General features: G+C 41.1%; 1 protein-coding gene across 1 annotated transcript in view; it reads left to right on the forward strand.

Moving 5' to 3' along the window:
- The window catches only part of LOC138744861 (plasmanylethanolamine desaturase 1), a 152,122-nt gene that overhangs the window by 32,472 nt on the left and 91,906 nt on the right, over positions 1-27,744 (forward strand). The window contains exon 2 of the mRNA XM_069901644.1: positions 3,792-3,911. Coding sequence (XP_069757745.1) covers positions 3,792-3,911 — 120 coding nt within the window. The remainder of the gene's footprint in view (positions 1-3,791; positions 3,912-27,744) is intronic.

Raw genomic sequence — 27,744 nt, forward strand, 5'->3', positions numbered from 1 at the left:
TTGGATGAAGATCTGTTCAGCTAGTTTGGAAAAAGTGCAAATTCCTACCTGTAGTAATTGTAAATTTGTAGTTCGTCACAGGAAGCAGGAGCACACGTTTCCCTTCTATTTAAAATGTTCATTTTAAGTGTTGTGAAGCTAAATGTAGCCAAAGTGTTGGAAACTAAACTAAGTTCTAGCAGCCATGTATGTACAGGTGAACAGTTCCTGAAGAAAGTATTTTATTAGTCACTTGGTTTTAAATGATGCACTTTGAGACAGTTAGATAGTCGGATCAAATTTGATTTTTACAGAGGCAAATAAATTGAGGATTATTCTTTACATTCTGGAATGATGTTCTATTTATAGAAATAGTGCGTTTATTCTTGCATAATCTCCAGCTGCTTTTGACCCAGATTGTCAATAGCTCCTTCTGATGAATATTGAAGGAGTGTAAAACATCTGAAGATAAATGGGTTGAATTTAAGGCCCAGTTGATTAATTAATTAAAGTGTTTAATAGGATAAGACTTGGTTTATTGGCTGTAAACAATACCTTCAGTGAAATCCATACTCTACATGTCTCTGGTCACGGAATTCCTAATCTACACGTCTGACCTGGTTTGTCAGTAACTTTATTCTGTGTATTTTCGTTGAAGCTCAGTTACAAAACAGGCGGTCCTGCCAGAGCTGTAGTAAGGGCAGAGCTGCTGCTCGTGCAGACCCGGGAGACTGAAGACACAGCGCTGCTCTGAAGGTTTCAACCGCCTAGTTCCAATGTGGTGGTAGCAGCTCTGTGCAGGTTTTAAATGGTCTGTTAAAGGAGCCAATGGTGCCTGTTAGTAAAATCTGAAAACGTGGAGGTCTTTGCCCGAAATGACAGCAACTGTAATCTGTAGCGGCCACGAGGGGTTGCAGACTCCCAGGGAAACAGTGGGGCAGCGCTGGGCACCAAAAACAGGGAGAACACTCCCCGTTGATAAGGAGAAACTGAGGATATGAACCTCTAGGACAGTGACCATAGCACCGTATCAGCGAGGACCTCGGCTGAGGGAACCCCACTGACTGTGGGAAACGCGGTTGGGGGACTCGGTGCGGGCTGCTGGAGACTGGCTCATGGGAACCAGGTATTAAACTGGGATTCAAGAGGGTTCTGAGGGCAAGAAGGACTCCAGAAGGGCCTCGGGCACTGAAGGCTTCCTGATTAAGTTGGAGGCTTGGACTTGGAGCTGATGAATCGAACAGGAGTCTGTGCGGTCGCAGAAGCTGCAGGAACACCTGAGGTGAATCCACGGGCACTCAGAAACTCTGAAGGGTCTCTTTTTTGCTTCTTTTTCCCTCTTACTGAAAGGGGCACCGGTCAATACTCATGGCAACTCTTTGCCTTCTGGCCGGAAGAAGTTAAAATATATTATGTATGTTACGTTTTTAATGTATTATTATGTGTCAATAAAAGGAACGTTGAACCTTGAATCTTTGGCATTGGCTCTACTTGGTGTCAATTGTGGCCTCAGCAGAAGGCATTGGTTATTGCTGAGCCAATCCCTCCACGGTTGCTCATTTGGATTATGGTTGTCACCCAAGAGTACATTTTTTAAAAGTTGAAAATAACTTTATACTCAAAAAAATATATATATTTAGTGCATAAGTAGTGTTGTATTCGTATATATGCAAAGGAAACAGTGCAAAGTCTCTTCACGTTATAATGTCATTAATTTGCCCATTCTGTTATTGTACACAGTAGCGTTAACTATTTAGAGCACCATTGCCACTAAATGTACCCCACCCCCCTAGATTACTCCCCCTTCTGTTATTTGAGGGGCTTTCCCACCAATCTCATCTTGCCAGTGCCCCATGGCAGAATGATCGCTGACTGTGTTCCTTCCCAACATCGCCCACATGTTGGTGGCACCAAGCCTCAGTGAGTCCCTCAGCACAACCTCCTGCAGCCTGGAATGTGCCAGTTGGCAGTATCCCCTCACTAATCCAGGTACAAATGCTCTCAAACAGGATATGGAAGCAGAATGATGCTTGCTTCACATTCTTGAATGGCTTTCATCTTCACCTTCAGCAGCTCCTTTGAATTGAGGATGACTTAATTCCAGTGCCAGATTAAGGTATTGCAGGACCTGTAGCATTTATTTTAAAGGGGCCCTAAATAGTGCCGGCTGGTGCATGTGCAGTGAGGGGGAAGTGTGACTGTAGTGGCGACCACCATCCCCCCCCCACCCCCCCGAAAGAATTTCTGACGCTGACCCTGCATGTCCGTTTTGGTAAGTTTGAAATAGTCTTAATTATTCTTAACAAAATGATGCTAGGTTTCTCAGATCACTAAATTTAAGCTTATGATTTTAGCCAATTATCACCTTTAATCAAGGTTATTAACACAGACTATCTCATAGCCGCTGCACAAAGATGAAAACTAAAATGTTTCTCATAATTCGTAGTACTTAAACACGGGGGCCCTTGAAAATCTGAGATCTGTAGCATATGCTACTTTCACTACGTTAATCCGGCCCTGATTAATTCCATTCTAGGTTTTGGGTTGTGAGATGGCTAGTAGGGGCCAGTATGGGAATAACAGATTTTTCCATAGATTGGGTGTGTAAAGATTGATGGGATGAATGATTTGTGAGGTGATGCGCACCTTCTGTCACCCACATTAGGACTTTTTCTCTTCCCAATGCATGGTTGCAACGTTTTCAATATTCCCAGCAGTGTTCCTTTTCCAGTTAGAATATTCGGGATCAGGGATTCCCAGGAGTCCGTGGGAATGTTGCATTTCTTCAAGAAGGTCTCAAGCATACCTTAAAAAATTTTTTTCTCTGCTGATCTGTTAAGCTCTTCCTGTAACAGCTCAGAAATGAATGTCTGTTTTGGGAATTCAGTTCTAGGCATGGGAACGGTGTGCTTTACCCATGCTTGTGGGATACCCACGCTTGCATTCTGGGATTGTGCCATAAGCCAAAACAAAGGTAAAAATCCATTAAAAAAAAGAAGAATAAAGGTGTCTACTTCCTGTTTTCATTGGTATTCCATCCTAATTTCATTTTCCCATGAAAGACCAGGAGAATAATTTTTTTTTGTTTTTAACCAGCATACTCCGACAGCAGGTACCATTAAACCGACAACTTTTTTTTTTCCTTTTTCTTCACAAATGGGAAAATCTACTGTTTGTGCATTGAAAGGATTGCCAGTGAAGTGAAGAGGCGCAACAAATATCAGGCCGTTTCTGCAGCTGGGGAAGGCATTTATATTTGTGTCATAGTTTGTAAACTAATTTAAGTAACTCTGCAGGGAAATGTGTCACTGGGTAATGAAGTAATTGGTCTAGGAACTGCATGGATTGTGGTTCCTATACATGCAGTGATGGTGTTTTGCAAAGTTATTATAGGTTGTTTAAAGAAGGCAATCAAGAATGTATTATCTGACTGTAAAATTAATTGGTATGGTATAAAATATTTTATGAGGTGTTAGGACTGTCAATGATATGTAAATATTATCCAAATTCTCATTGAAAGAAGCACCTGCAATTTAGTGAACTAACTACAATTTCTCAACAACCTGATGTTTTTAACTTTTAATTGCTCTGGCTCAACCAATGTTTAAAAAAAAATGAAATACAACTTCACGTCAGCATGAAACGCACAAATGACAGTAAAATTAAGTGAACCAAAAAATGAATACATTTAGTGTAGTGTTTTGTGTTTCTCTTGGAGTGGAATTATTTGTTATATAGATTTTTCATTTTTAATGTTCTTTTGCTTTGGTACGATGGCTTCCAAAACCTCTTTCTTTTCTATTTGTTCCCAGGAAAGCGGTTACAAGAATGGATCTGTGTCATCTTATGTGTGTGCTTGGTGGCCATCAATTTCCTGTTCTTGATGCTTCATTTTACCATGGATCACTTTTTCAAATTAATAATAGCCATTTGTAAGTATTATGCATTCAGTGATGATGTGACATTGTGTACCAATCGGTTGAGCCAATCACTGTTCTAGGTGACAGGAGGAGACAGAATAAATGGTGGCTTTGTTTTGTGGACGAGTCTGGCAACTCCCTATTCCGATGTCAAAGTAGTGTCTCCCTGATCCTGTCAATTGGAAAAGGAGTCACTTATAGCAATTTAGGCAAACAATGTAAATTGATGTATATACATTTCTATAATAGGAATTAAACATTGCCATCACAAGAGTGTTGGGGAAACTCTGCATCATCTTATTTGAAAAAAAAACACCTAATAGCCTGAATATGCCTGAGATTGTTTGATCTTGGAAGCTAAGCAAGGACAGGCTTGGTCAGCACTTGGAGGGGAGAATGCCTAGAAACACCAGGCTTTCAAGTTTCTCAAGTTTCTATGAGGGGCGGTGGACAAAGTAGCCTTATGGTAGACAAAAGTTAAAGAATTTCATGTGTGTTACATTCTAATTGTAGTATTATGGGACAATAATAAATTCTGAATCAAATATGCAGTCTGAACTTTAAGGCGGAAGGTTGATTTTTCTGCTCAGCTACTCCTGAGCAAATTCAGATTTCAGATTTTCTGTCAGAGTACAGATAGGACATCACATATAACTTTGAGATTATTTTTCTTGCAGATGAGGCAGAATTACCATTTATTGGTAGTGCAAAAGAAACTGTACACAATGGACATGTAAACAAATAAAGAGATGAAAACAAATTGAGCAATAGAGAGAGGAAGAAAAATCAAAGTGCAAAAGTAATAGACTTAAATGAGTCCCTGATTGAGTTTATTGTTGAGGAGTCTGATGGTCCCCAAATCTTTTAGACCATCAACCCCTTCATGGAATACTTGATTCCTCATTGATCCCCAGGCATGGAATCCTGGCACTGGGAGGGGGTGGAGGTGGGGGCAGTGGTGGTGGCACTGGACGGGATTGGGAGGGTAGTAGCGCTCGATGGGATGGGGTGGTGGCAGCACTGGACTTGGGGCATTACCAAAGGCACAAAGAACACATCTTTTTTTTCTATGCTCAGTCTGTCTCCCATTCATTCTCAACTTATTCAAAGGCCGAAGCCAAATACAACATGGCGTCCACCAAGGCTTGCTTTCGCGAAGGTTTGGCCACCACTGCCATAGGTGCTATTTTCTGTTGATCCGCCCCTGCTTTCCACTGCAAAAGTTCAGTTGACCCCCTGGCATTTATCAACACCTTGGATAGTCCCATTGACCCCCAGGGGTCAGAATCGATCACTTTGGATACACGTGGTGCAGTGGGTAGCAACTGTTCCTAAACCTAGTGGTATGAGTCTTGTGGCACCTATACCTCTTTCTTGATGGTAGCTGCATGAACAGTGTGTGCGATGGGTGGTGTGGATCCTTGATGATTGCTGCTGCTCTCTGATAGCAGCATTCCCTGGAGATGTTCTCAATGGTGGGGACGGTTTTGTATGTAATGTCCTGGACTGTTCAACTACCTTTTGCAGGGCTATGCGCTCAGGAGTATTGGTGTCCTCATGCCAAACCGTGATGCAGCCAGGCAGCACACTTTCCACCACACATCTGTAGGAGTTTGTCAGGGTTTCGCTGTCATAACAAACCTCCGCAAACTCCTGAGGAAGTCAAGGCACTGACGTGCTTTCATCAAGATGCCATTTGAGTGTTGGGTCCAGGAAAGATCCTCCAAGATAGTGACTCCCAAGAACTTCAATTTGTTTGGTCTCTCCACCTCTGATTTTCCCCGATGATTGCTGGATCATATACCTCTGGCTTTCCCGTCCTGAAGTCAACAATCCGATCCTTGTTTTTGGTGATAGTGTGTGGGAGGTTGTTGTTGATGCACCATTCAGCCAAGTTTTCAATCTCCCTTCTTTATGCTGACTCATCACCCCTTTTTGTACAACCCCACTATTGTGGTATTGTCAATGATCTTGAAGATGGTGTTGTTGTCGTACCACGCCACACAGTCATAGGTGTATAGCAAGTGGAGAAGAGGGCTAAGAATGCAGCCCTGTGGTGCTCTGCTTCTGCTGGAGACTGTAGAGGAGATATTCTTACCAATCTTCACTGATTATGGTCTGGAGGTGAATTATGCATTGAGGTGTTGAATCCCAGGTCTTTGAGTTCCTTTATCAATTTTGAGGGGATGATTGTGTTAAATATTAAACTGTAGTCGAGAAAGAGCATACTGATGAATGTATGTTCATCAAAAATCAGTTTGCTAAGTTACCGCTCTGACATTGAAATTAATTGCTTGCTATCATTAATCAGTGAATTTACATACCCTCAATCACTACATCTATGAGTAGATACATACACACATCTATCAGTGGGTATCTTGCTGCTTAGTGTAAATGTATCCTCTGCAGGCTACATGCTCATATACTGGAGCAGCTGACTCCACCACCCACCAGCAATGCATTTGAGGTACCTACAACTCTGGATTCAATCTTGACCTCAGCTGCTGCATGTGTGGAGGTTACCTTTTCTTCCTGTCATTGTGTGGGTTTCCTATGGGTGCTCCAGTTTCTCCCACATTCCATGGTAGGTAGGTTGGTAAGATAATTGGGCATTGTAACTTGCTCCTAATGTGCAAGGTGGTGGAAGAATCTAGGAGTGGGAGAAATTGATGGGAACTTGGAGAGAATATACTGGGATTAATGTGGGATTGGTGGAAATGAGTAGTTAATGGTTGGTATGGTCTTGGCAGGAAATTTATTGCACACAATCAACTTCTATACCATGTGGTTCAAGATTGTAAAGTAAAACCAAGAGTAGTGGGTACCTCCAATGCATTGGTGGTGGGTGGTCGTGGTAGAGGCTGGTAAAGATCAACATTTAAAAGACTGTCAACCGCCTGGATGTAACAAAAGGAGGGTTATGCACTCTGGGGAATGGAAGGATTAGATTGAGGTGGAGTAGGTGTACATAATTCGACACAACATAGGAAGTAGGACAGGAGTAGGCCAAAAATGGCCCATCGAGCCTGCTCCGCCATTCAATACGATCATGGCTGATCTAATTTATGACCTAACTCTACCTACCTGCCTTCTCCCCATATCCCCTAATTCCTCTATCATGTAAAAATTTATCTAACCGAATTTTAAATATGTTTAATGAGGCAGCCTCAACCACTTCCCTGGTTAGAGAATTCCAAACATTCACTACTCTCTGGGAAAAACTATTTTTCCTCATCTCTGTCCTAAATCTACTGCCCCGAATCTTGAGACTGTGTCCTCTCGTTTTAGTTTCCCCAGCCAGCTCAAAAAATCTTCCTACATCTATCCTATCCATATCCTTCATAATCCTTTATGTTTCTATAAGATCTCCTCTCATTCTTCTGAACTCGAGCGAATACAATCCTAGACGATTTAATCTTTCTTCATAAGTCAACCCCTTCATCCCAGGGATCAACCTAGTAAACCTCCTCTGGACCGTCTCCAAAGCCAGTATATCCTTCCTCAAATATGGAGACCAGAACTGGACACAGTACTCCAGGTGCGGTCTCACCAGTACCTTATACAGTTGCAACATTACCTCCCTACTCCTGAATTCAACTCCTCTAGCGATGAAGGCCAACATTTCATTTGCCTTCTTAATAACCTGCTGCACCTGCAACCTAACTTTTTGTGATTCATGCACAAGCACTCCCAAGTCCCTCTGCACAACAGCATGCTGTAGTTTTTCACCCTTTAAATAATATTCAGCTCTTTTATTTTTCTTGCCAAAGTGGATAACCTCACACTTACTAACATTGTACTCCATCTGCGAGACCTTTGCCCACTCATCCAGATTAACTATATCCCTCTGCAGACTCTCCACATCCTCATTACAGTTTGCTCTTCCACTCAATTTGGTGTCATCTGCAAACTTGGCTACATCACATTTTGACCCTCCTCCAAGTCATCAATGTAAATGATGAACAGTTGTGGGCCTAACACCGACCCCTGCAGCACCCCACATACCACTCTCTGCCAACCTGAAAAACTCGCATTTATCCCGACTCTCTGCCTCCTGTCAGACAACCAATTTTCAATCCAGGCCAATATACTTCCCCGGACTCCACTTTCCTGTAACTTACTGATAAGTCTCTTGTGCGGCACCTTACCAAACACTTTCTGGAAATCCAAATATACAACATCAATCTGTTCCCCTCTATCCACCGCACCCATTATATCCTCAAAGAATCCTAACAAGTTTGTCAAACAAAATCTTCCCTTTCTAAAACCATGCTGCATCTGCCTGATTGAACCCTTACGTTCCAAAAGTTTCACTATTTCATCTTTAAGGACGGCTTCAAGCATTTTTCCAACTACAGACGTCAAGCTAATTGGCCGATAATTTCCAGTCTTCTACCTACATCCCTTCTTAAAAAGTGACGTGACATTTGCTGTCTTCCAGTCTGCCGGGACCTGCCCAGAATCCAAGGAATTTTGGTATATGACCACCAATGCATCAACTATAACTTCTGCCACATCGTGGACTGAAGGGTCTGTTCTGTATTGTTCTACGTTCTATTTCTTTGTTCTGTTAAAACTCTGATAATTTGGTGCCCTCTGGACTTTGGCAGTGCTTTTCTCACATGATGAGATGTTATTCCTATCAATACCCAAACACTTTTTCAAGATGTTGCAAATTTTCCAGTGAAACTGGTAAGTTTAAAGGGAACTCGTGGAGACAGGGTCCTGGTAGGTTTAATGGGAGTATAGGTAACGGTACCCTGTGTTTTAAGGGAACGAGGAAATGGGACTCCAGAGACTTCAAAGGGAGTGCAGGAAACAAGGCTGTGATTTGACTAACGGGAGCTGGGCATTTTGCCATGCTCCTTTTAAAGTTACTGGGACTCCATTGAGTTTAAAAGGATGACTGTGAGTTGAAAGGGAGCATAAGTATCATCTGGTGAGTCAAATGACAAGCCATTGGCATTTTGGAACAGTCAGGTGGAGAATAATTGGAGTTTGACTCTATTTCATCAAATTATACTTCAGCAGGTTGTATGGAGGATTTGAGTAAAGAATCCTGGTGGGTCCTGGCACCCGATGTATATAATTTTTGGAATACTATGAAAGAGGGCATTCCACAATGTAAAATTTCAGTTTAACCAAGTCAAAATAATCACCTCTTCTGATTATACACTGGAGTCAGTGAAGACGTAAGATCAGCTCTCCAGGGAATACCCCTGACTGCTCAAGATAACTAGCACAGTAAGTGTCTAAATCATAATTACTTCATGCTGGCTCACTGATCATCTGTCGAATTCACTACTTAATAGATTGACTTCTTGTAATTGCATCTCCGTGTCGTTGTGTCCAAGGTGTAGGTGTTCGGATGTGCAGCATCAGTAAAAATGCCAATCACTTTTTTGCAGTTTAAAATTAATTTTTCTCATGAGGACTGAGACCAGATGGGCAGTGAATTAATTTGAAGAAATAATGCAATCAATAATTATTTTTAGATGTCAATATACAGTACATAGAACTTCCATTTTGGTCAGGTTATTTTGTTGCAGCTGTGACCTTTTTTGGAATTTCTAAGGAGTGCTGCACGTGTGCATTCTCTCAGTCCTCTGCTTCGCAGCAACCCAGGTGCGTGAACTAGTTATAATTGAAGGCACTTCCTGCACTAGTTTGCTTTGCCAGTCAGTATCATTTCAGAAGAGTTGCTCTGACATCAATACTGACGCCAGGGTATTGTCTGAAATCAGAACCGGGGCAATAAGTTTCAGTTAAATTATCTAAAATTCGCTTTCTGTTGTAAAAATCCTCACACTCTGAGCTCCATGATAACTTACTCAAATCCTCCAGTCATGGTGTGCAGTTACTTTTAAAAGATTGCCTCGAAATACAGGCATAACATTTTATTGCATTCTACATGATGTTTACTATGGCGAAGGTGTTGACATTATAAATGATATAATGTACAGCCAGAAGTTTACACTTCTGATGCAAATGGTATCCTGTGTAACTTGCTATCTGATATAAACTATGCTCTGACAGTGAAGTGCTCAGAATTGAAATTGTATGTCGTACAGCTCGATGCTCGCTTCTTGTTATAAATGTTTTTGCTGTGTTCCAAATAGTCGCGTGACTGATCTCAGTGGTATACTGTATAGCAAGGGAGCTTTCATTCTGATATAAATGGCTTCTAATATTAAAGGTGCACTTTTCAGCAAGATATTTGTATTACTGTATATACAAGGTACACTATGTCACAGGGTGTAGAAGCCCCTGATTGAAATGTGCATTGCGTGGAAAGGTGTTTGTGCTGGTTATATAAATGGTATATTATACAGCAAGGTGTATTTGCTCCTTATTGAAATTTTATACTCCATATCCAGTGTTCAAGCTCCTTCAAGAAGAAAGAGTTGAAAAAAAAATGGCAGTGCTATCGCTAGTGCAGACCCACAGAGAGCACAGAACGGAGATTCAACGCTCTTCTTCAGGGTTCATCAGTCCAACTACTGACAGCGTCATTCAGGTTTTAAACTGCCTATTAAAGGAAGTGATAGTGCTCATTTTAAAATCCTGCGACCGCAGGATCTGGGGCTAAGACGGTGATGCCAGTGTTCGGCAGGGTTACAGACTCTGGGGAAGCAAGGACTAGTGCAGAGCACCAGTAAAGGGAGAGCACCCCCTGATGAGAAGGAGAAGGTGTGGGGATGACCCTGCAGGATAGTGATCACAATGGCAGACCAATGAGAGACTCTGCAGCTAACGAACACACAAGCGGCCAGCTGTTGGCGACTTGAAGCTGAGGGCTGCTGGTAACTTGAGGTCAAAGGACTCATTCCAGGGTGTGGAATGCTGGAGATTGTTAGAAGTCTAACAGGGATTCAAGAGGCTGCTGAGGGTGAGAAGGGTTCCTGAGGTACCTAAGGTGCTGAAGGCTTCCTGATCGTGTTGGAGCTCGGGTTACTGATGGTTTGGACTGAAGTCTATGTAACTGCAGTGGCTACAGAAGCGCTGCAGGCAAATCCTTGGACACTCAGTGTCGCTGAAGTGACTCTCCTTTGCTTCACTTTATTAGGGGCATTATTAGGGGCACCGGGCAATTTTTTGCTGATGGAGAATCTTTGGCTTGTAGCAGACTAAATGCAATTTTGTGTAATATTACATGACAATAAAATAATCTTGAAATTGCATGGCTATGTGTTCATGTTGCCTTATAAATAGTATAGTATCGAGCAAAGTGTTTGTACTCCTATGGCAAGGTAATTGAGCTCCTGATATAAATTGACCAGGCCTTTGCACTCATGTATAAAACTTCCTGATCTAAACTTAACACTGCACAACCAGATACTCATTCTCCTCTGTCATTTTTTTAAAAACTCATTGAATCAGTTTTGTATTCCTGAAGTTTTACTGCTTTGAATCTTCAGTGCTGCATCCCTGAACTGCTGGGCCTCTTACAGCTGTAAAACCTGCATAGTTAATTTTATGTAGCTGGTTTTGCTTCAACTTTGATGAATCTGTAAACTAATATAAGAAAACAATCTGCTTGGTGGTACAGTGGATTTCATCGGCTTACTTTCTCCATTGTAAGATTCAGGAAGAAACCCATTCCCCTCTCTCATGGACCATGATTTCTTTACAACCTTGAGCTCCTCCCTAGTTTCTCTCAGGCCTCCCCATGGAGCACAGCCAGCCAGCAGCAGCTCTTCCTTGATCTGTTCTCTAGCCCTGAAATAAAATTGCTTTTGGAATGAGCTGCCATTGAGCACACATCTCTAGGACTCAGTGAGGAGTCTACTCTATTCTTGTAGAGAGAGCAAAATGATTAAAGCATTTATATATAAAAAAAATTTCCCCCAATGAATAAAAAACAGATGGTAGTAATGGAATATCTTTCAGGACACACACACGCGCGCAAGCTTGCGCGCGCGTGAACGCGCGCACACACACACACACACACACACACACACACACACACACACACACACACACACACACACACACAATCTTCATGTAAAAGCAACTTTGTATTCATCAATGCCTGCAGGATATCAATTCTCACGTGAGCTAAGAAATTACACTGCAGAGGGAAAATGCCATTTGCTGTAAGGAGGGGTTATGGGCCTGGAGGTGAGGATGTGGTGGGAGAGGAATGCAAAATCATATGAACAGTCCTTGTGATTTGAATCAATTAGGACAGGGAATTTTGCAAAATATAAGGCTCCAGGAAATAAATGCGAATGATGGAAAAAATGGTGTTCGGATGTTGAAAAATGAATTACTTGTGATTAACTGGAGTCCAGTGTGAAACTTGCCATCCATTGACGGGTTTGAATCGTACTTATTCCAAATTTTAAAATGTCTGCATGGAAGGCACTTGCATGAAGCTGACCACATTTTCTTTAGATGAGATCTGAGTTCCTTTGCCTTCTGGATTTAGTGTCTCCATCATGGGGAGATGTTTCACTCCCTAAAGTCTTTCTACGTTTCATCATTTTGTACACTTCTCTGTCAGTCTCGTCTGCTCAAAAAATACCCATCCTACCATACTTTTATATTCTGTCCCCTGGCTAATGAAGGCCAGAATTCCATATGCTGTATCTACATGCGCTGCTATTATTAGAGATACATGGACAAGTACACCAAAGTCTCTAATCCTCAGAACACCTTTGAGCCCTATCATTCATGGGATAAACCCTACCCTTATTACATTCCCCCCCCTCAAAAAAAATTACTTTGCATCTGTTGAGATTAAATTCCAGCTGACAGTGTTTTGTCCCACTTATCAGGTTTCCATCTGTAACCAGAGTTATTTTTCCCACTCTTGCCACCACCCCCAGTTATTGAATCATCTGCAAACTTATTAATGATATGCAGATCATTAGTGCATATGACAAACAGTAAATGTTGCAGCAAAACTCAGAGGTTTGCAGTCACAAACACAAACCTCCCCATCACCCTGTTGCATTTTTGAGTAATATAATAAGGGTGAAAGCTACCCCATCAAAAGTCTCACTGAGGTTTATGCCTTTTGTGTCAACCACACAGCCTTTACAATAGATTTTATTAAATATCAAGTTATTTAGGCAGGGACTCTCACCAACCATGTCATGCTCTCTCTGATCAACCCCTGCCTTGTCTCATTTTTAAATTATTTAATTTTAGAGATATAGCATGGTAACATGCCTTGCACTGCCCAAATACACCCATGTGACTAATTAACCTACTAATTCCATACAGCTTTGAAATGTAGGAGGAAACTGGAGCACCTGGAGGAAGCCCATGCAATTTTGGCAAAAGTACAAATTTATTAATCATGTCCCTCAATTTTTCCAAGCAATTTCCTACATCTGAAGTTCATCCCCCTCTAGCCTTTAATTACCTGCCTCATCCCTGCTGCCCTTCTGAATAAAAGGTCGCACATTTGCTGTCTTTCAATCATCTGTCACCTCAACTGTCCATTGCACATTTAAAAAGTCGTTATTCTCCTCAGTTGCCTCCCATAGTAGCCTTGGATATATCTCACCATGGGGATCTAGATCTGCCCTTATGCCCATTAGTGCCTCTCTTGTGGATGGTACAGCAGAAGTGCAGGAGGTGGTGTTTTGACATGCGTAGGACACCAAATACAAACTCCTCGATATAAAGAAGAGTCCAGGAGGTGAACACTCTTGGCCTTTATCCAAAGGAGGCAGTGATCTATAGGTCTGGAAGGATATTTCAGTTCTGTAGAGCCCTGCACAGGACACAAATGGAATTTGTCTCCTAGTTCAAATGGATATATGGGGTCTCAAAAGAGGACAGCGCAGATTCAGCCAAATAACCTTGGCTCAAAATAGAAGTAGATGTTGCATGAATAAAATTCCTGTGTATTTGGAATGTTGAGCAGACAGTCCAATTATTTAAATTTGTAAGAATTCAGAATAAGAAATTAGTTACAGGGAAGATGCAACAAAACTATTTCCTTTAAAGGAAATAAAAGACATATAATCAGGAAGAGTCTTTGCAGAAAATGGGTGGTGGAAGTCTCAGCATATTCTTTCCAAGATGCTGGGTTAAGTATCTAGGGCTTTACCTCTTGATATGGAGACCAGAGTTGGGATCCCAGTATAGGAGTGAGAAATTAAAAAATAAATAATTAAATAAAGGTGGATTAAAAAGCTGGCAATAATAAGGGTGGACATGCAACTACTAGATTATTATTTGGTGCACAATTTTCTTTTTGGAAAGAAACCTGCCATCTTTATCAATCCACCCAAAGCTGATTACAGACTCACCGATGAAGTTGAATTTTAATGGAATTTTGAAGTGGCCTAAAGGGCAATTAGTGAATGACAAGAAATGCCCGTCAGTGACAGGCTCTTCCTGTGAACCGATAAATGAAATATAAATTTCAATTTTCAGAAATGGGATTGTCAGATTCATGTCAGTTGAGGAGATCGACTAATATGAATAGTAAACAAATTCACTAAAAGGCAGTTCTCGGCAAGCCTGCCCATTTTAATTTGCCTATAGAAGAAACCGTTCCACAGAAGTATCGCTTCATTCCGTCCTGGCCTACCTGGAGAACGATGCCTCATATGCCAGGATGCTGTTTATTGACTTCAGCACAATGTTTAATATGATCATTCCCCACAGGTTGGTGGAGAAGCTGTCCTCACTGGGACTCAAAACCCCCCTCTATAATTGGATCCTGGACTTCCTAACAGAAAGATCACAGTCTCTCCAGGTTGGTCGCAGAATATCGAGCACCATCATGGTGCTGGCACCAGGACTGGCACATCTCAGGGCTGCGTGCTGAGCCTGCTCCTGTTCATGCTACTGACCCTTGACTGCATTGTCCTAGATCCAGCTCCAACAGAGTCATCAAGTTTGCAAATAACACAACAATCGTTGGCCTCATCAGCAACAACAATGAGTCACACTACAGAGAAGAGGTGGAAAATCTTGTGAAATGGTGCGACAGTAACAATTTGAGTCTCAATATGGACAAGGCAAAGGAGATGATCGTGGACTTCAGGAGGACCAAGAACGACAACCCTCCACTACACATCAACAGCTCTGTAGTGTAGAGAGTGGAGAGCACTTCCCGAGAAGACTGAAGCAGGTAAGGCTACTGGCCCCATTATGTCAACCTTCTATCAGAGCTCTAGCAAGAGTGCCCTGGCGGCTGCAGAGAAATGGATCGGAGGTCAATCCACAGGGCCATAAGAATGGTAGAGAAGATCATTGGAGACTGGGATTGATGTCTGAGAAGAGAACACCAAATCTGAGGATCCCTTCCGCCCTGCACACAGCATCTTTCAGCTACTCCCGTCAAGGAAGAGATACAGGAGCATCAGAGCCAGTACCACCAGGCTGAGGAACAGCTTCTACCCAGGGGCAGTGAGAATGCTGAACGACCAAAGGAACTGCTCACACTAACCATCCGAGACTCTCATTTGTACAAAACAGTATTTAGTTTTATTGATGTAATACTTGTCCTGCACATGTATTGTTTGTCTGTATCTGTGTTGTGTCTGGTTGTGTGTCTGCATGTTTTTGCACAGATTCAGAGAATGCTGTTTTGTCAGATTGTATTTGTACAATCAGATGACAATAAACTTGATTTCAGTTTATGCTTCTTCAGTGTTTTTTCTGAAGGTACAGTAGATCAGGACGAGAGGAGGTGTGTTCTGTTAAAACAATCTTTATTCATATTAACTGTCCTATTAGTAAGCTTGTTTGACATTCCTCTCTTCCTGTATTCAGCCAATGCCACCCAAGATATTTCTGCAGCAATGTTGATGGGAAGCTGAGTTCAACAGAATCTATTGCCCTGACAAAGTTCAAATGGAAAACTGGCAAATGTGATACTATTTTTGAATTGCAGTGATTGTGTTGTGGACCTGCACAGTTGTAACTCTCTTTTATGTTTATGGGAGATTCAATCATGTGTCTCATGACATTTTACAAATCCTTTGTTTTATAATTTTACCACATTTCTTTCTATGTACTATTTGGATTTCACTCGCAGCACAGATAAAATTGGTTAGCTAATGTTTCAAACCTTAGAAACATTTAACTCGATGGGCCTGTGTGCATTTTTCTGAAACTAATTTTGAAATCCCAACTTTACATTTCCTCACATCCCTTGCAACTGTTGTTATCTCTGACGTGCTGTGAGTTATTCCACAGGAGACCTTTGAGCATCCATAATAATATGCACCTCTCACCTTGCAATCAATTGTTAATTATTTTGTGATTAAGCATATCGAGATTGCCTCACTGTCAAAAGTTGTGCAGTTGTCTCAGCACCTGAATGTCATAGAGTATTCTGGTTATTGAGCTCGCATCCACTTCTTTCCACCCCCAAAATGCTCAAGTCTACTGTTACCCAGTTCCTCTTCCTTTCTCCACCTATCACTTACACCAGATCCCCTTCCCCACTGTTCCTATCGGACCACCTTCCCTCTCTTACATGGTCCACCAATCTCCTTCCTTCAGCAGCTGTCTCCACCTTCACCCTCCTCTGCTCCTTGGGTCTCTTTTAAATCTTTCCCCTCATCTTAAAGCGATGGCCTCTAGTTTTAGATCCCCTTACCCCGGGAAAACCCCCAATATCTATTTGCCTTGTCTGTGCTCCTAATGAAGTTATACACCTCTATCAGGCCCCACTTCACCTCCTGAGCTCCTAGGCGGAAAAGAAAATCCCTGCCCTTCTTTATAATTGATGTCCACCAGTCCCAGTAACATTCTTGAGATTCTTTGCTGCACCCTTTTCAGCTTAATGATACCTTTCCTACAGCTGAGTGCGTAAACCTGTGAACAATGCTCGACAAGTGTGGTTTTGTTGATGACTCGTACAGGTATACTCAATGTCATGACCAATCTATTCATGTAATGTATGACTTGGATAAAATACCAGCTTGTGTAAATATAGAATTTAGTAAACTAGGGGCAACAAACCCACAGATTTTATTTATAAATGTAATTCAAGATTGTTAACTGTGAATAGAGAAACTTTTTTTAATATTGAAACATATAATTGAGCTTTGGGATAAGGTTGATAAAGCTATTGGAGGAGGAGGTTTGATGTCAATAACACCCTTATTTCAAAATTGACATTTCATTTTCTATGGGAAATCAATTTCTAAAGATTTGGCAACGTCATGGTATTAAGAAGATTGAGGATTGTTTTGAAGCAGGGAAATTTATTACTTTTAGTAGAATAAAGAAGAAGTTTAAGGTACCTGAGAGTATCAGATTTTGTTATTATCAAGTTATGAGATTCTTACGTGAAAATTTTGGTCAAGATCTGTAATTGCCAGCAGGGACAGAAGTGGAATCATGTGTAATGGTGATGTAAATAAATTTATTCTAATAATGTATAGGTTGTTACAAAAAAAAAGCTCAGAAAGTAGGGGTTCATAATTCAAGACGAAGATGGGAAGTAGATTTGAATAAGCCAATAGATGAGCGCAATTAGATTGAGTTGTGTAGAGAAAGTATGAAAAACACAATAAATGTAAAGTTTAAGTTGGTATAATATAACTTTATTCATTAGTTATATTTTTCCACCACAAAAGCTAAATAAATTGAATCATGCTTTCTGGCATTTGTTTCAGATGTGGACAGGAAGTTGGTACATTTTTGCATTCAACCTGGCAGTTCCCCAAGGTTAAACCTTTTTGGTTGGAGATAGGTAATTTATTAGAATGAATAATAGGGGTTAAATTCTCATAGGATCCAATGTTATTTTTTATTGGGTGATATTAGAGGGGTTAAACCTAAATTTAAATTAAATAGCTATCAAGTGAAGTTTGTTCAATTTGCTTTAGCAAGAGCTATTAAATGTATTGCTATAACTTGGAAGTCTGATACAGCTTTGGGAATGGAGAGATGGCATGTGGAAGTTTGGAGTTGAATACGACTGAAGAAAATTACTTTTAATTTAAGTGATAAATATATATTTTGGAAAATATGGAGCCAATATTTACAAAGTGTGGGTATGAATATTTGAATGAATCTCAGACATTCCCTTTCTCCTAAAGGTCTCTAATTTAGAAGATTTATAGTAAGGAGTGCCCCTGTTGAAGATCTCTTGTCCCATTCTTTTTTGCTTTGTAAAGGGTTGGCTCGAGGGGGAGGGTATGAGGTTTATAGTGGGGGGGGGGGTTTCTTTCTCTTTCTTTCTTTATCTTTTAGATATTGTGTATTTGAAATGGATTTTTATTATTGTAAAATGCATGAATATTTTGTGATTTTGAATTTATAAATAAAATTTATTTTTAAAAAAATGCCATGACTACTCTAGGCAAGTATCCCAAACGCTGCCTTCAACTCGCTCTCTCTACTTTCATGGAACTGTACCCAAAGTCTCTTTTTTTTTTCCCTACAACAATCTCTGTTCAGGACCCTAGCATTCACCATTTAAGTCCTGCCCTGCTTTAACCTACCAAAGCACAACACCTTGTCATTCCTTGGTCCATTTTTCCAATTCGTCTTGGTCCTGTTGTAATCTTTAATGATCTTCTTTACTGTCCACCATACCATTGAACTTGGTGATATTCTACATTGTCATCTAAGTTGTTACTGTAGATGGCAATTGACAGTGGATACAAGAGGAACACTGCTATTCAAGTTCCACCCTCTGTCTCCTACTTTCAAGCCAATTCTGTATCCACTTTGCCAGCTCATGCTGGATCCCATGGGAACTGTCCTTCTGGAACGGCCTATCATGCGGGACCATGTCAACAGCCTTGCCAAAGTCCATATAAACAAACCTCCTGCTTGGCCCTCGTCAATTATCTTGGTTATGTCTTCCAAATAAACAGTGAAATTTGTGAGACACTCTTTCCAAGCTGATGAACCCTAATCAATCCTTGCTTTAAATCCTGTCTCTGACAATTCCTTCCGGTAATTTAGCAACAATTGACATTAAGCTCACCTGTCTGTAGTTTCCTGGTTTGTCCTTGCAGACTTTTTTAAACAAAGACACAATATTAGCCACCTCCCAATCTGTGACACCTCAATCATGCCTAACCTACTGTTGGATTTCCACGTGTAAACAGTAGTGAACTCGATATTGTTACTTTCAGTATGACTTTCTGTTTTACCTATTGTAAGGTTATTTAGCCTTACAATTGCAAAATCTCCTCTGCCATTTCAATGTAAAATCCCGCAAAACAAGCAACACCGTTTTGGCAAAAAAAGATGGTCCCTGAATAAATCACTGGAATAATGATGGGGTGGAAAAATAACTGATCAGGTTAAGAATTATGCCTAGAGGATACATATTATTTTTATACAAGAGCCTGGAGATCTGTGTGTGGTTTTGAATGTAGTACATAGTTGCCTGTATATTGAGGAAATTTACGATACAGGAAGTATCTATGCTTGTGGGTAGCTGTGCAGAAGGAGTTGTTGAAACTCATTGATTGTGGGGTTTGGCAGAAGCCCCTAAAGAGGCTGCAAGCAACAAATTCAGTGATATGGCAGATATCAGCAGACGTGGTCTGAAATGATCCTGAGGGGGACCCTGGATGTCACCTCCACGAGCACAGCTGTCAAGATCTTGGATGGGGTGGGAGGCTGTGATCTCATTGACTATGAGAAATGCAGGGTGATTATTCTTCTGTTGAATAGCATGGATTCAGGAGAGATTAAAATAATAAAGCTTAAATAAAAACATAGAGTAAATGTTTCCCTTCCTACATGGCGTGAGTATTTCACCATTTAGTATCTGCAGTTTTTTTTAACTTTCAGCAGTAAAACCTAGTTGTTTTATGAGTAATTATTTTTCAGATTAATTAAATCTCACCTGCAATTAGTGACGTCAAAATAAAAATAAACTAGCTGCTGGGGAAAAAAAATTGGTGGACGGGTCTTCGACTGGAAACATGAACTCTGTTTCTCTACTCACAGATGCAGCCTGATCTGCTGAGTACTTCTAGCATTTTCTGTGTTTATTCAAATTCAGGGAGTAGTGCGCAGGGAGACGAGGTACTTTTAAAAAAAAAAATTATTTATAGATTTAAAGCCACAATAAATTTGTTCATTACAAATATATAATTTAATCCCAATACATGTGGTATTTAAAAAAAAAAGAAAGGAAAAAAAAAGGATAGAAATGTAGATCTACCCAGACCCCCTACATCCGATACTACCCCCTACTGAAATTGGTACCTTTCTTTAACAGGAGCTTAACAGGAGTTTTATTACTATAATATTTTATAATATTGTATATATAGAGACCTTAGAAGAGACTGCTCAAACTACAGGGGAATCACGTTGCTCTCCATTGCAGGCAAAATCTTCGCTAGGATTCTACTAAATAGAATAATACCTAGTGTCGCTGAGAATATTCTCCCAGAATCACAGTGCGGCTTTCGCGCAAACAGAGGAACTACTGACATGGTCTTTGCCCTCAGACAGCTCCAAGAAAAGTGCAGAGAACAAAACAAAGGACTCTACATCACCTTTGTTGACCTCACCAAAGCCTTCGACACCATGAGCAGGAAAGGGCTTTGGCAAATACTAGAGCGCATCGGATGCCCCCCAAAGTTCCTCAACATGATTATCCAACTGCACGAAAACCAACAAGGTCGGGTCAGATACAGCAATGAGCTCTCTGAACCCTTCTCCATTAACAATGGCGTGAAGCAAGGCTGTGTTCTCGCACCAACCCTCTTTTCAATCTTCTTCAGCATGATGCTGAACCAAGCCATGAAAGACCCCAACAATGAAGACGCTGTTTACATCCGGTACCGCACGGATGGCAGTCTCTTCAATCTGAGGCGCCTGCAAGCTCACACCAAGACACAAGAGAAACTTGTCCGTGAACTACTCTTTGCAGACGATGCCGCTTTATTGCCCATTCAGAGCCAGCTCTTCAGCGCTTGACGTCCTGCTTTGCGGAAACTGCCAAAATGTTTGGCCTGGAAGTCAGCCTGAAGAAAACTGAGGTCCTCCATCAGCCAGCTCCCCACCATGACTACCAGCCCCCCCACATCTCCATCGGGCACACAAAACTCAAAACGGTCAACCAGTTTACCTATCTCGGCTGCACCATTTCATCAGATGCAAGGATCGACAATGAGATAGACAACAGACTCGCCAAGGCAAATAGCGCCTTTGGAAGACTACACAAAAGAGTCTGGAAAAACAACCAACTGAAAAACCTCACAAAGATAAGCGTATACAGAGCCGTGGTCATACCCACACTCCTGTTCGGCTCCGAATCATGGGTCCTCTACCGGCACCACCTACGGCTCCTAGAACGCTTCCACCAGCGTTGTCTCCGCTCCATCCTCAACATCCATTGGAGCGCTTTCATCCCTAACGTCGAAGTACTCGAGATGGCAGAGGTCGACAGCATCGAGTCCACGCTGCTGAAGATCCAGCTGCGCTGGATGGGTCACGTCTCCAGAATGGAGGACCATCGCCTTCCCAAGATCGTGTTATATGGCGAGCTCTCCACTGGCCACCGTGACAGAGGTGCACCAAAGAAAAGGTACAAGGACTGCCTAAAGAAATCTCTTGGTGCCTGCCACATTGACCACCGCCAGTGGGCTGATAACGCCTCAAACCGTGCATCTTGGCGCCTCACAGTTTGGCGGGCAGCAACCTCCTTTGAAGAAGACCGCAGAGCCCACCTCACTGACCAAAGGCAAAGGAGGAAAAACCCAACCCCAACCAACCAATTTTCCCCTGCAACCGCTGCAACCGTGTCTGCCTGTCCCGCATCGGACTTGTCAGCCACAAACGAGCCTGCAGCTGACGTGGACTTTTTACCCCCTCCATAAATCTTACTCCACGAAGCCAAGCCAAAGAAAAAAGAAGAAATAAAATAACAAAAATTCAATTAAATATTTGAACCCACCTTTTGTAAATATGGGCAGAGACTTGAGACAAGGTGTTAAGGCAAATGCAAATCCTGATTGAAAGGCAGGAGTCAGATGAAACAAACCGAAATGTAGCCATAGGAAATTTCAGGCCTTTGTACTTGTGTCATGGTTAAAAATGCTGCATCAACATTTTGGTTCGAGGAGAATCTTAACATCGCTCCCAGGTATCCATTATTCTCCATGTAATCTGGTCAAATTAAAGTTTTTGTTTACCTCTATATTTGTAATGACAGTAAGAACTATCAGAGAAAATAATCACTGAGAAATAAATTACAGTACAACTCCGAATATCCGAAATTGGATTATCCAAAATCCTCAGTGATACCCGGAAGTGACGTCTGTTTAGGTCCGAATATTTTTTCGGGTGAATTGGGGATTTCACAAAAATGACATCGTTTCACCTCCGAAAAATTTTGGATAAATGAGGATATCCGAAATAATCAGAAATCCTCAGTTATTCAAATTTTGTTTGGAGCTGAACTGACACCACAGGTTGGAAAAAAAAAATTTTTGGAAAAACCTCTGAGTAGAATTTCAAGTTTTTGGTGTTGGATTTATCTTATTTTGTTCAGGTTAATTTTTGGTGAGAATTAAACATTATTTCATATTTAAAAAGCCTTCCCTTGTTGTTTGTTGTTGTTTAAACACTGTTAGAAATGATTTGCTATTACTACTGGCCTGTTTTTAAATAAATGACCAGTTATCCAAAAAATATTATTTATCTGAAATAGGCCCGGTCTCGTCCATTTTGGATATTCAGAGTTGTATATGGTTACTGAGAGTTTGTGGTGCAGAGACAGATCATTGTTCCATGTGAACATCCTACATTGCATTATAAAAATTCTATTGACAACTCCCCCGTTCCTTCTCATCTTTATCAGATTTACGTTTGTGGACAATAATATGTTTCAAATGACTTAAACAAGGACATCTGCAGATGCTGGGGTCGAGTGTATGACACAAATCTGCTGGAGAAACTCAGCAGGTCACACAGCATCTACAGGAAGTAAAGGATAACCAACGTTGCAAAAGGATTGGGTCCAAAACCTTGGATCGTCTTTACTTCCTAAAGATGCTGCGTGACCTGCTGAATATCTCGAGCACGTCTGTGTATTGCAATAATGTATTAACTGCTCTTTGTACCTCATTCTACATCTTTACCATCCTTTGTGTGCTTCCTATGAATTCTATATTGACTATTATTTTGCTTTTTAATGATCTCTCCTCTTGATATTCCACTTCCCACTATTACTTCCCAACCTGCACGAGCATTTTTCCCCATAATCTGCCTCTTCATAATTATATTATCAGGTCCTTCCTCAACTTTCTCTTTTCCAGAACTTGCAAAGACTTTCCTGATGTATGCATCTTCTCAATTTTTTAAAATCATTCTAAAAATTGTGCCTTTTTTCCCGATATTCTCAAGTGCTTTAAGCCTGTTTCTAATAAAGGGAACAAGACAATATAGAGTACTCTGAAATATAGGCTACTGTCTATATTGTATGTTCCACATATCTCCTGTATTTCCTTCGCTCTCTGTCCTTCCAATCCATCTCTAGTCCTCCCATTTTAGTCCTCTTCCTTTACAACCACCTCAGTCCCTACTACTTCTAGTTCTCTCCACCTACCATGCACACATTTTACCAGCAGGTTCCATCTGCCTTTCACCTCTCCCCTCACTTTCCTTACTTATCAGATTCCAGCCTTTGTGTTCCCACTTCAGATCCTCCAGGCTTTTCTTCTCTTTTCTCTGCTCTTTTCTTTCTCTTTGTCTGCTTCCATTCATTGCTTACCTGAAACTTGTACACCAACCAGCCCTCCCGTGTCATCTCTCACTTGGCTCAGTCTGTCCATCATCCTTGGTCCACCAATCACCTACTGGCTTGTGTCTGAACCCCACCCCATTTCTTTCGACTGGCCACTTTCCCTCTCCACACCCAGTCCTGATACATGGTCTCAATCTGAAGCGTTGACAGTTCCTTCTAACCCTGCAGAAGCTGCTCAACCTGCTGAGTTTCGCAAGCAGTTTATTTCTAGCTTTTACATAACTTCTCTGTTTTTCAATCCTATCTCTCTAGAAATAATATCCTGTGGTTCGATATGTTTTGCCCTTGTTAACTTGTGTCACTGCTTTGTGATTTGTGTATCCATGTCCCCAGATCCCCATGTTCTTCCAGCTCATTACATTTTTGAAGCAGTGTGTGGCTTTCTTATTCCTCCTACCAAAATGTATCACCTCACACTTACGATATGTTGAAATTACTTTGCCAATTATTTGGCTACTTTGCATGTTTCCTTGTAGTTTATAGTATTTTTCTAAGTATTAGCAATACCCAGTTCAACACTGCAATTTAATGTCAGCATTTGAGGAGACGTTGTATACTCCATTCCAGAATCCATATTGTTAAAGTCAACAGTGGTTCATAGAAATCGCAGTGACAACCTCTTGGACCATCACTTCACACCTTTTTGCAGCCTTGAGGAGGTACACTAACCTCTGTTCTGTGTTGCAGCCAGCTTTCCTTCCATTCCCCTGAGCCAATGTGCTCTGACCGTAATTATGAGCCTGGTATTTGATTTTGTTTTGGACGTCTTTTGAAAATTCAGATGTACCTGTACTGTAGTGTGGTCAGGGTTGTGTTGCATTGAGGATTATTTCATTATTTAAATGAGTTGATATAAATATACAGTGCAACCTCAATATAATATGTTGTTATTTTATGAGTTTAGCTTTTCCACAAGATGAAATTTCGATAAATGTTAGTTTTATTGTTAGTTCCAAAAAAAATAGGTTGGATCTAAATTAGTTATTAGCTATACAGAATCTGTAAGGATGTTTGCATTGAGGTTGTTCAAAGATTGGGTCTTAATGTGTATTATGCCAAGGATTTTATAATTAAATGTTGAGACTATGATTAAGGCAGTAGTAATGTTTTGATTGATCGCAGGGCTGGTCAGGTGACAGCTAATGGAATTGGATCCAGACAAGTGTGCAAGATGAAGTATTGGAGGAGGGCCCAAATGTTAACAGAATGTACTGTAAATGATAGCACACCAATAGGTGAGGAAGCTCATGCAGTTCATATCCATGGATACCTGAAAGTTGCATGACTAGTGGTACAGAATATAAAAGCAGAGAGGTCAAAACTGCTATTGACCCCAAAAAGAATTGCTGTGAAAATCTGGCATTCCTGTCCATTGACTTCCATTTTTCCGACATCGGGTTCTGTCAGGCATTATCCAGGGGAATGCCTGGTGTTTGTCAACTTGATGATGTCACCAAGCAGACTGAGTGGCCAATCATACTGGGAATTTCCTTCAGAGGGACACAAATTTTAATCATCAAGATATTATGTCAGAAGATGAAGTATCATAAACATTTAAAAATAAAGCAGGTGTAAATTGTTAAAATATTTTCTGTGAAGTTGAAAATGTCTTTTTTTTAAAGCATCAGTAAAGCTAGTGAGCAATAATTATGCTTTGATATGCCTATTGGATACATTTTGTACAAAATCATTTATCAGGATTCTTCTTACATTATGATATCTCCAGAAGTATCTTATCCTCCCATCCGATCATTATTTCAGCTAATGATACTGGAGAAGCCTCCACTACCACACCTTACAAGATATCAGACAGCAGCTTCTGGATTTCCATACTCTGGAAACAGTTCTCATATTTCGTCCATGGTAGCCTTGAGCCACCATAATTTCCTATAGTATATTCTGGCCATTTAAACATCTGCAATCTTTTTTTAAAAATGGTGGGTGCATTCACCATGGAAGTGGGTGTGTTCCATGGTGATTATGCACGTGGAAATTTGCTTTGATATTAAAAGGGATAATGTTTGCACCTTAGAATCAGTGTAAAAGGATCTACTTGAAAATTCTGTTCTGTAACTTAATGTGCCAAAGAGTTACCTGAAGGCATTTTAGATGATCACACAGAACATCACGATGTTTGGCACGAAAGGCACCGAACCTTCCAGTGACTACACACTGCAGGGCTTGAAGTAACTGGGTTTCTTATAACTCTGTTGTGAATGCATGATGGTTAACAGCATTGATCACCATTCTTACACATAGACTTTTTGACCCCTTGGCACTGCGTTGTCTGTATTGGGCATGTCCTGACCATGGACATCAAAATTCATCATGTCCCAAGAGTCAGGAGCATTGAAGCCCACGAACAGTGCTCCCTCTAATGTTCATTGTGCGCGCATGCACAGGCACAAAATGGACTGTGTACACATGCCTAAAACGGCCTGTGGGCGCGCACAAACGCGCGCTCCTGGATTTCTCTTTTTGGTGCGCGCGCACAGCTTCAGGGGACACTGCCCATGGCCCCTCAGCATTACCCCTCACACTAGAGCACAAGTGCAGTTTTGGAGCTACTTGTAACCCAAGAATTGTGCATTGTGAGTGGCTGTTGTGCTCAGTTACATTTTATCTTTGTTCATCTTCTCCCTGAACCATGCGTTTCCTCAAATGGAGACCACATATTATGACTTGCTGGACCTTAGCAAAGTGGCTGTCATGCAGAAGGTCTCAGAAGACACAAACACAGTGTGTAGATGATTCTTCTCTCCATTTGACTTCCTCATCTGTGGAAAAATACATTTACCCAGTGTCACAACAGAGCAATAGGAAAAAGACCCCGGCACAGTGAAAAAAAAATCTGTTAAGCAATACAACTGTGGAGCATGTGTTAGTTAAGTAAATAAACATATTTACCAGAAGCTGGTGTCCGATAATGCCTTTGTGTGTGGCTGAAATCCTTCATCATTAGACAAAGCATGTGAGGCAAACTGGACCCAGGTTGTTTATGCAACTATTAGTTATTTGATCTAAGCATTATTGTGTTTTCAAAAAGGGGATTTCAGTCACACTGCTTTCAATTCCTTTTAGATGATACATTTTAGGGTGAGATGAAGCACAATGATCAAAACCTTGACAGAGAAACAAATTGAAAAAGTACTGAAAGCTTTTAAAGTAAAAATCAAAGTTGGTAGCCAGTCCCTTTGGGAAAGTTGTTCATGTTAGGGTGAGATTCTGTGTCTTCCTTTATTTTTTTTTTGTTTTAAATTGTTATGGTTTCTCTATCTCTGTGAGAAATGATCTTGGGAGAAGAAGATGAAGCTGTTCAGCAACAGTGTGGTCTTCAGATCAGGCATAGTGTGCTGAGGATATTTGCTCCCTTCATTGTGGCCGCAGAGAGGATGCTAAGTATTTTTGTGAATCATGTACATGCATATCCAAAATTGCATTCCAGCATGAAATAAGACTTGAAGGCCTCCTCAATAGACCAATAATTATATTCCCAGAGTAAGTGAGCTTCACTGATCAAACTTTACAGAGGAATTCTAGTTCGGTTGATCTCAACAATAATTGTGGTGCTGCAATCAACCCTGGTACTCCTGAGATAAAGAGATTAAAAATAGCTAGGATTTCCACACCTGACTGCTGTGGAATGGTCTCTACTAGGTTTGCCAGAGAATGAACTTGGTTGAGATGCCATACACATGGTAGAGCTGTGCATATTCACGTCATATTTTAAGATGTTAAATGATGAAGAATGTTGGGTAATCATGCTTTGTCTTCCCTTTATATGGTTGAGGAGTGATCTAATCAAAGGCTTAACAGTATATCAAGGATTGCAGCAAAACAAATTGAGAGATGCAGAACAAAGGGTTGTGATCTTAGAATTAGAAAGAGCCCAGTTCAGTGCAGTGGGGTTCTGAAGCTCTCTTTGCTGAAGGCTGTGGATGTGCGGCCAGTTGAAATTTTCAAGGCACATCAATAGATTCGATGCTCTAGGGGCCCAAAGGCCTCCTTCTGTTTCTATAATGTGACATTTGCTGTCAAAGCTCACACATGAAGAATGGCCACTTTGGCTCGGTTCCAAAGGGCAATTGGTGCCTATGGCACTGCACCCGAAAAGAGCCAACACATTCAGAAAACGAGAGG

This window comes from Narcine bancroftii, chromosome 10 (genome assembly GCF_036971445.1).
Source record: "Narcine bancroftii isolate sNarBan1 chromosome 10, sNarBan1.hap1, whole genome shotgun sequence".
Lineage (NCBI taxonomy): Eukaryota > Metazoa > Chordata > Chondrichthyes > Torpediniformes > Narcinidae > Narcine > Narcine bancroftii.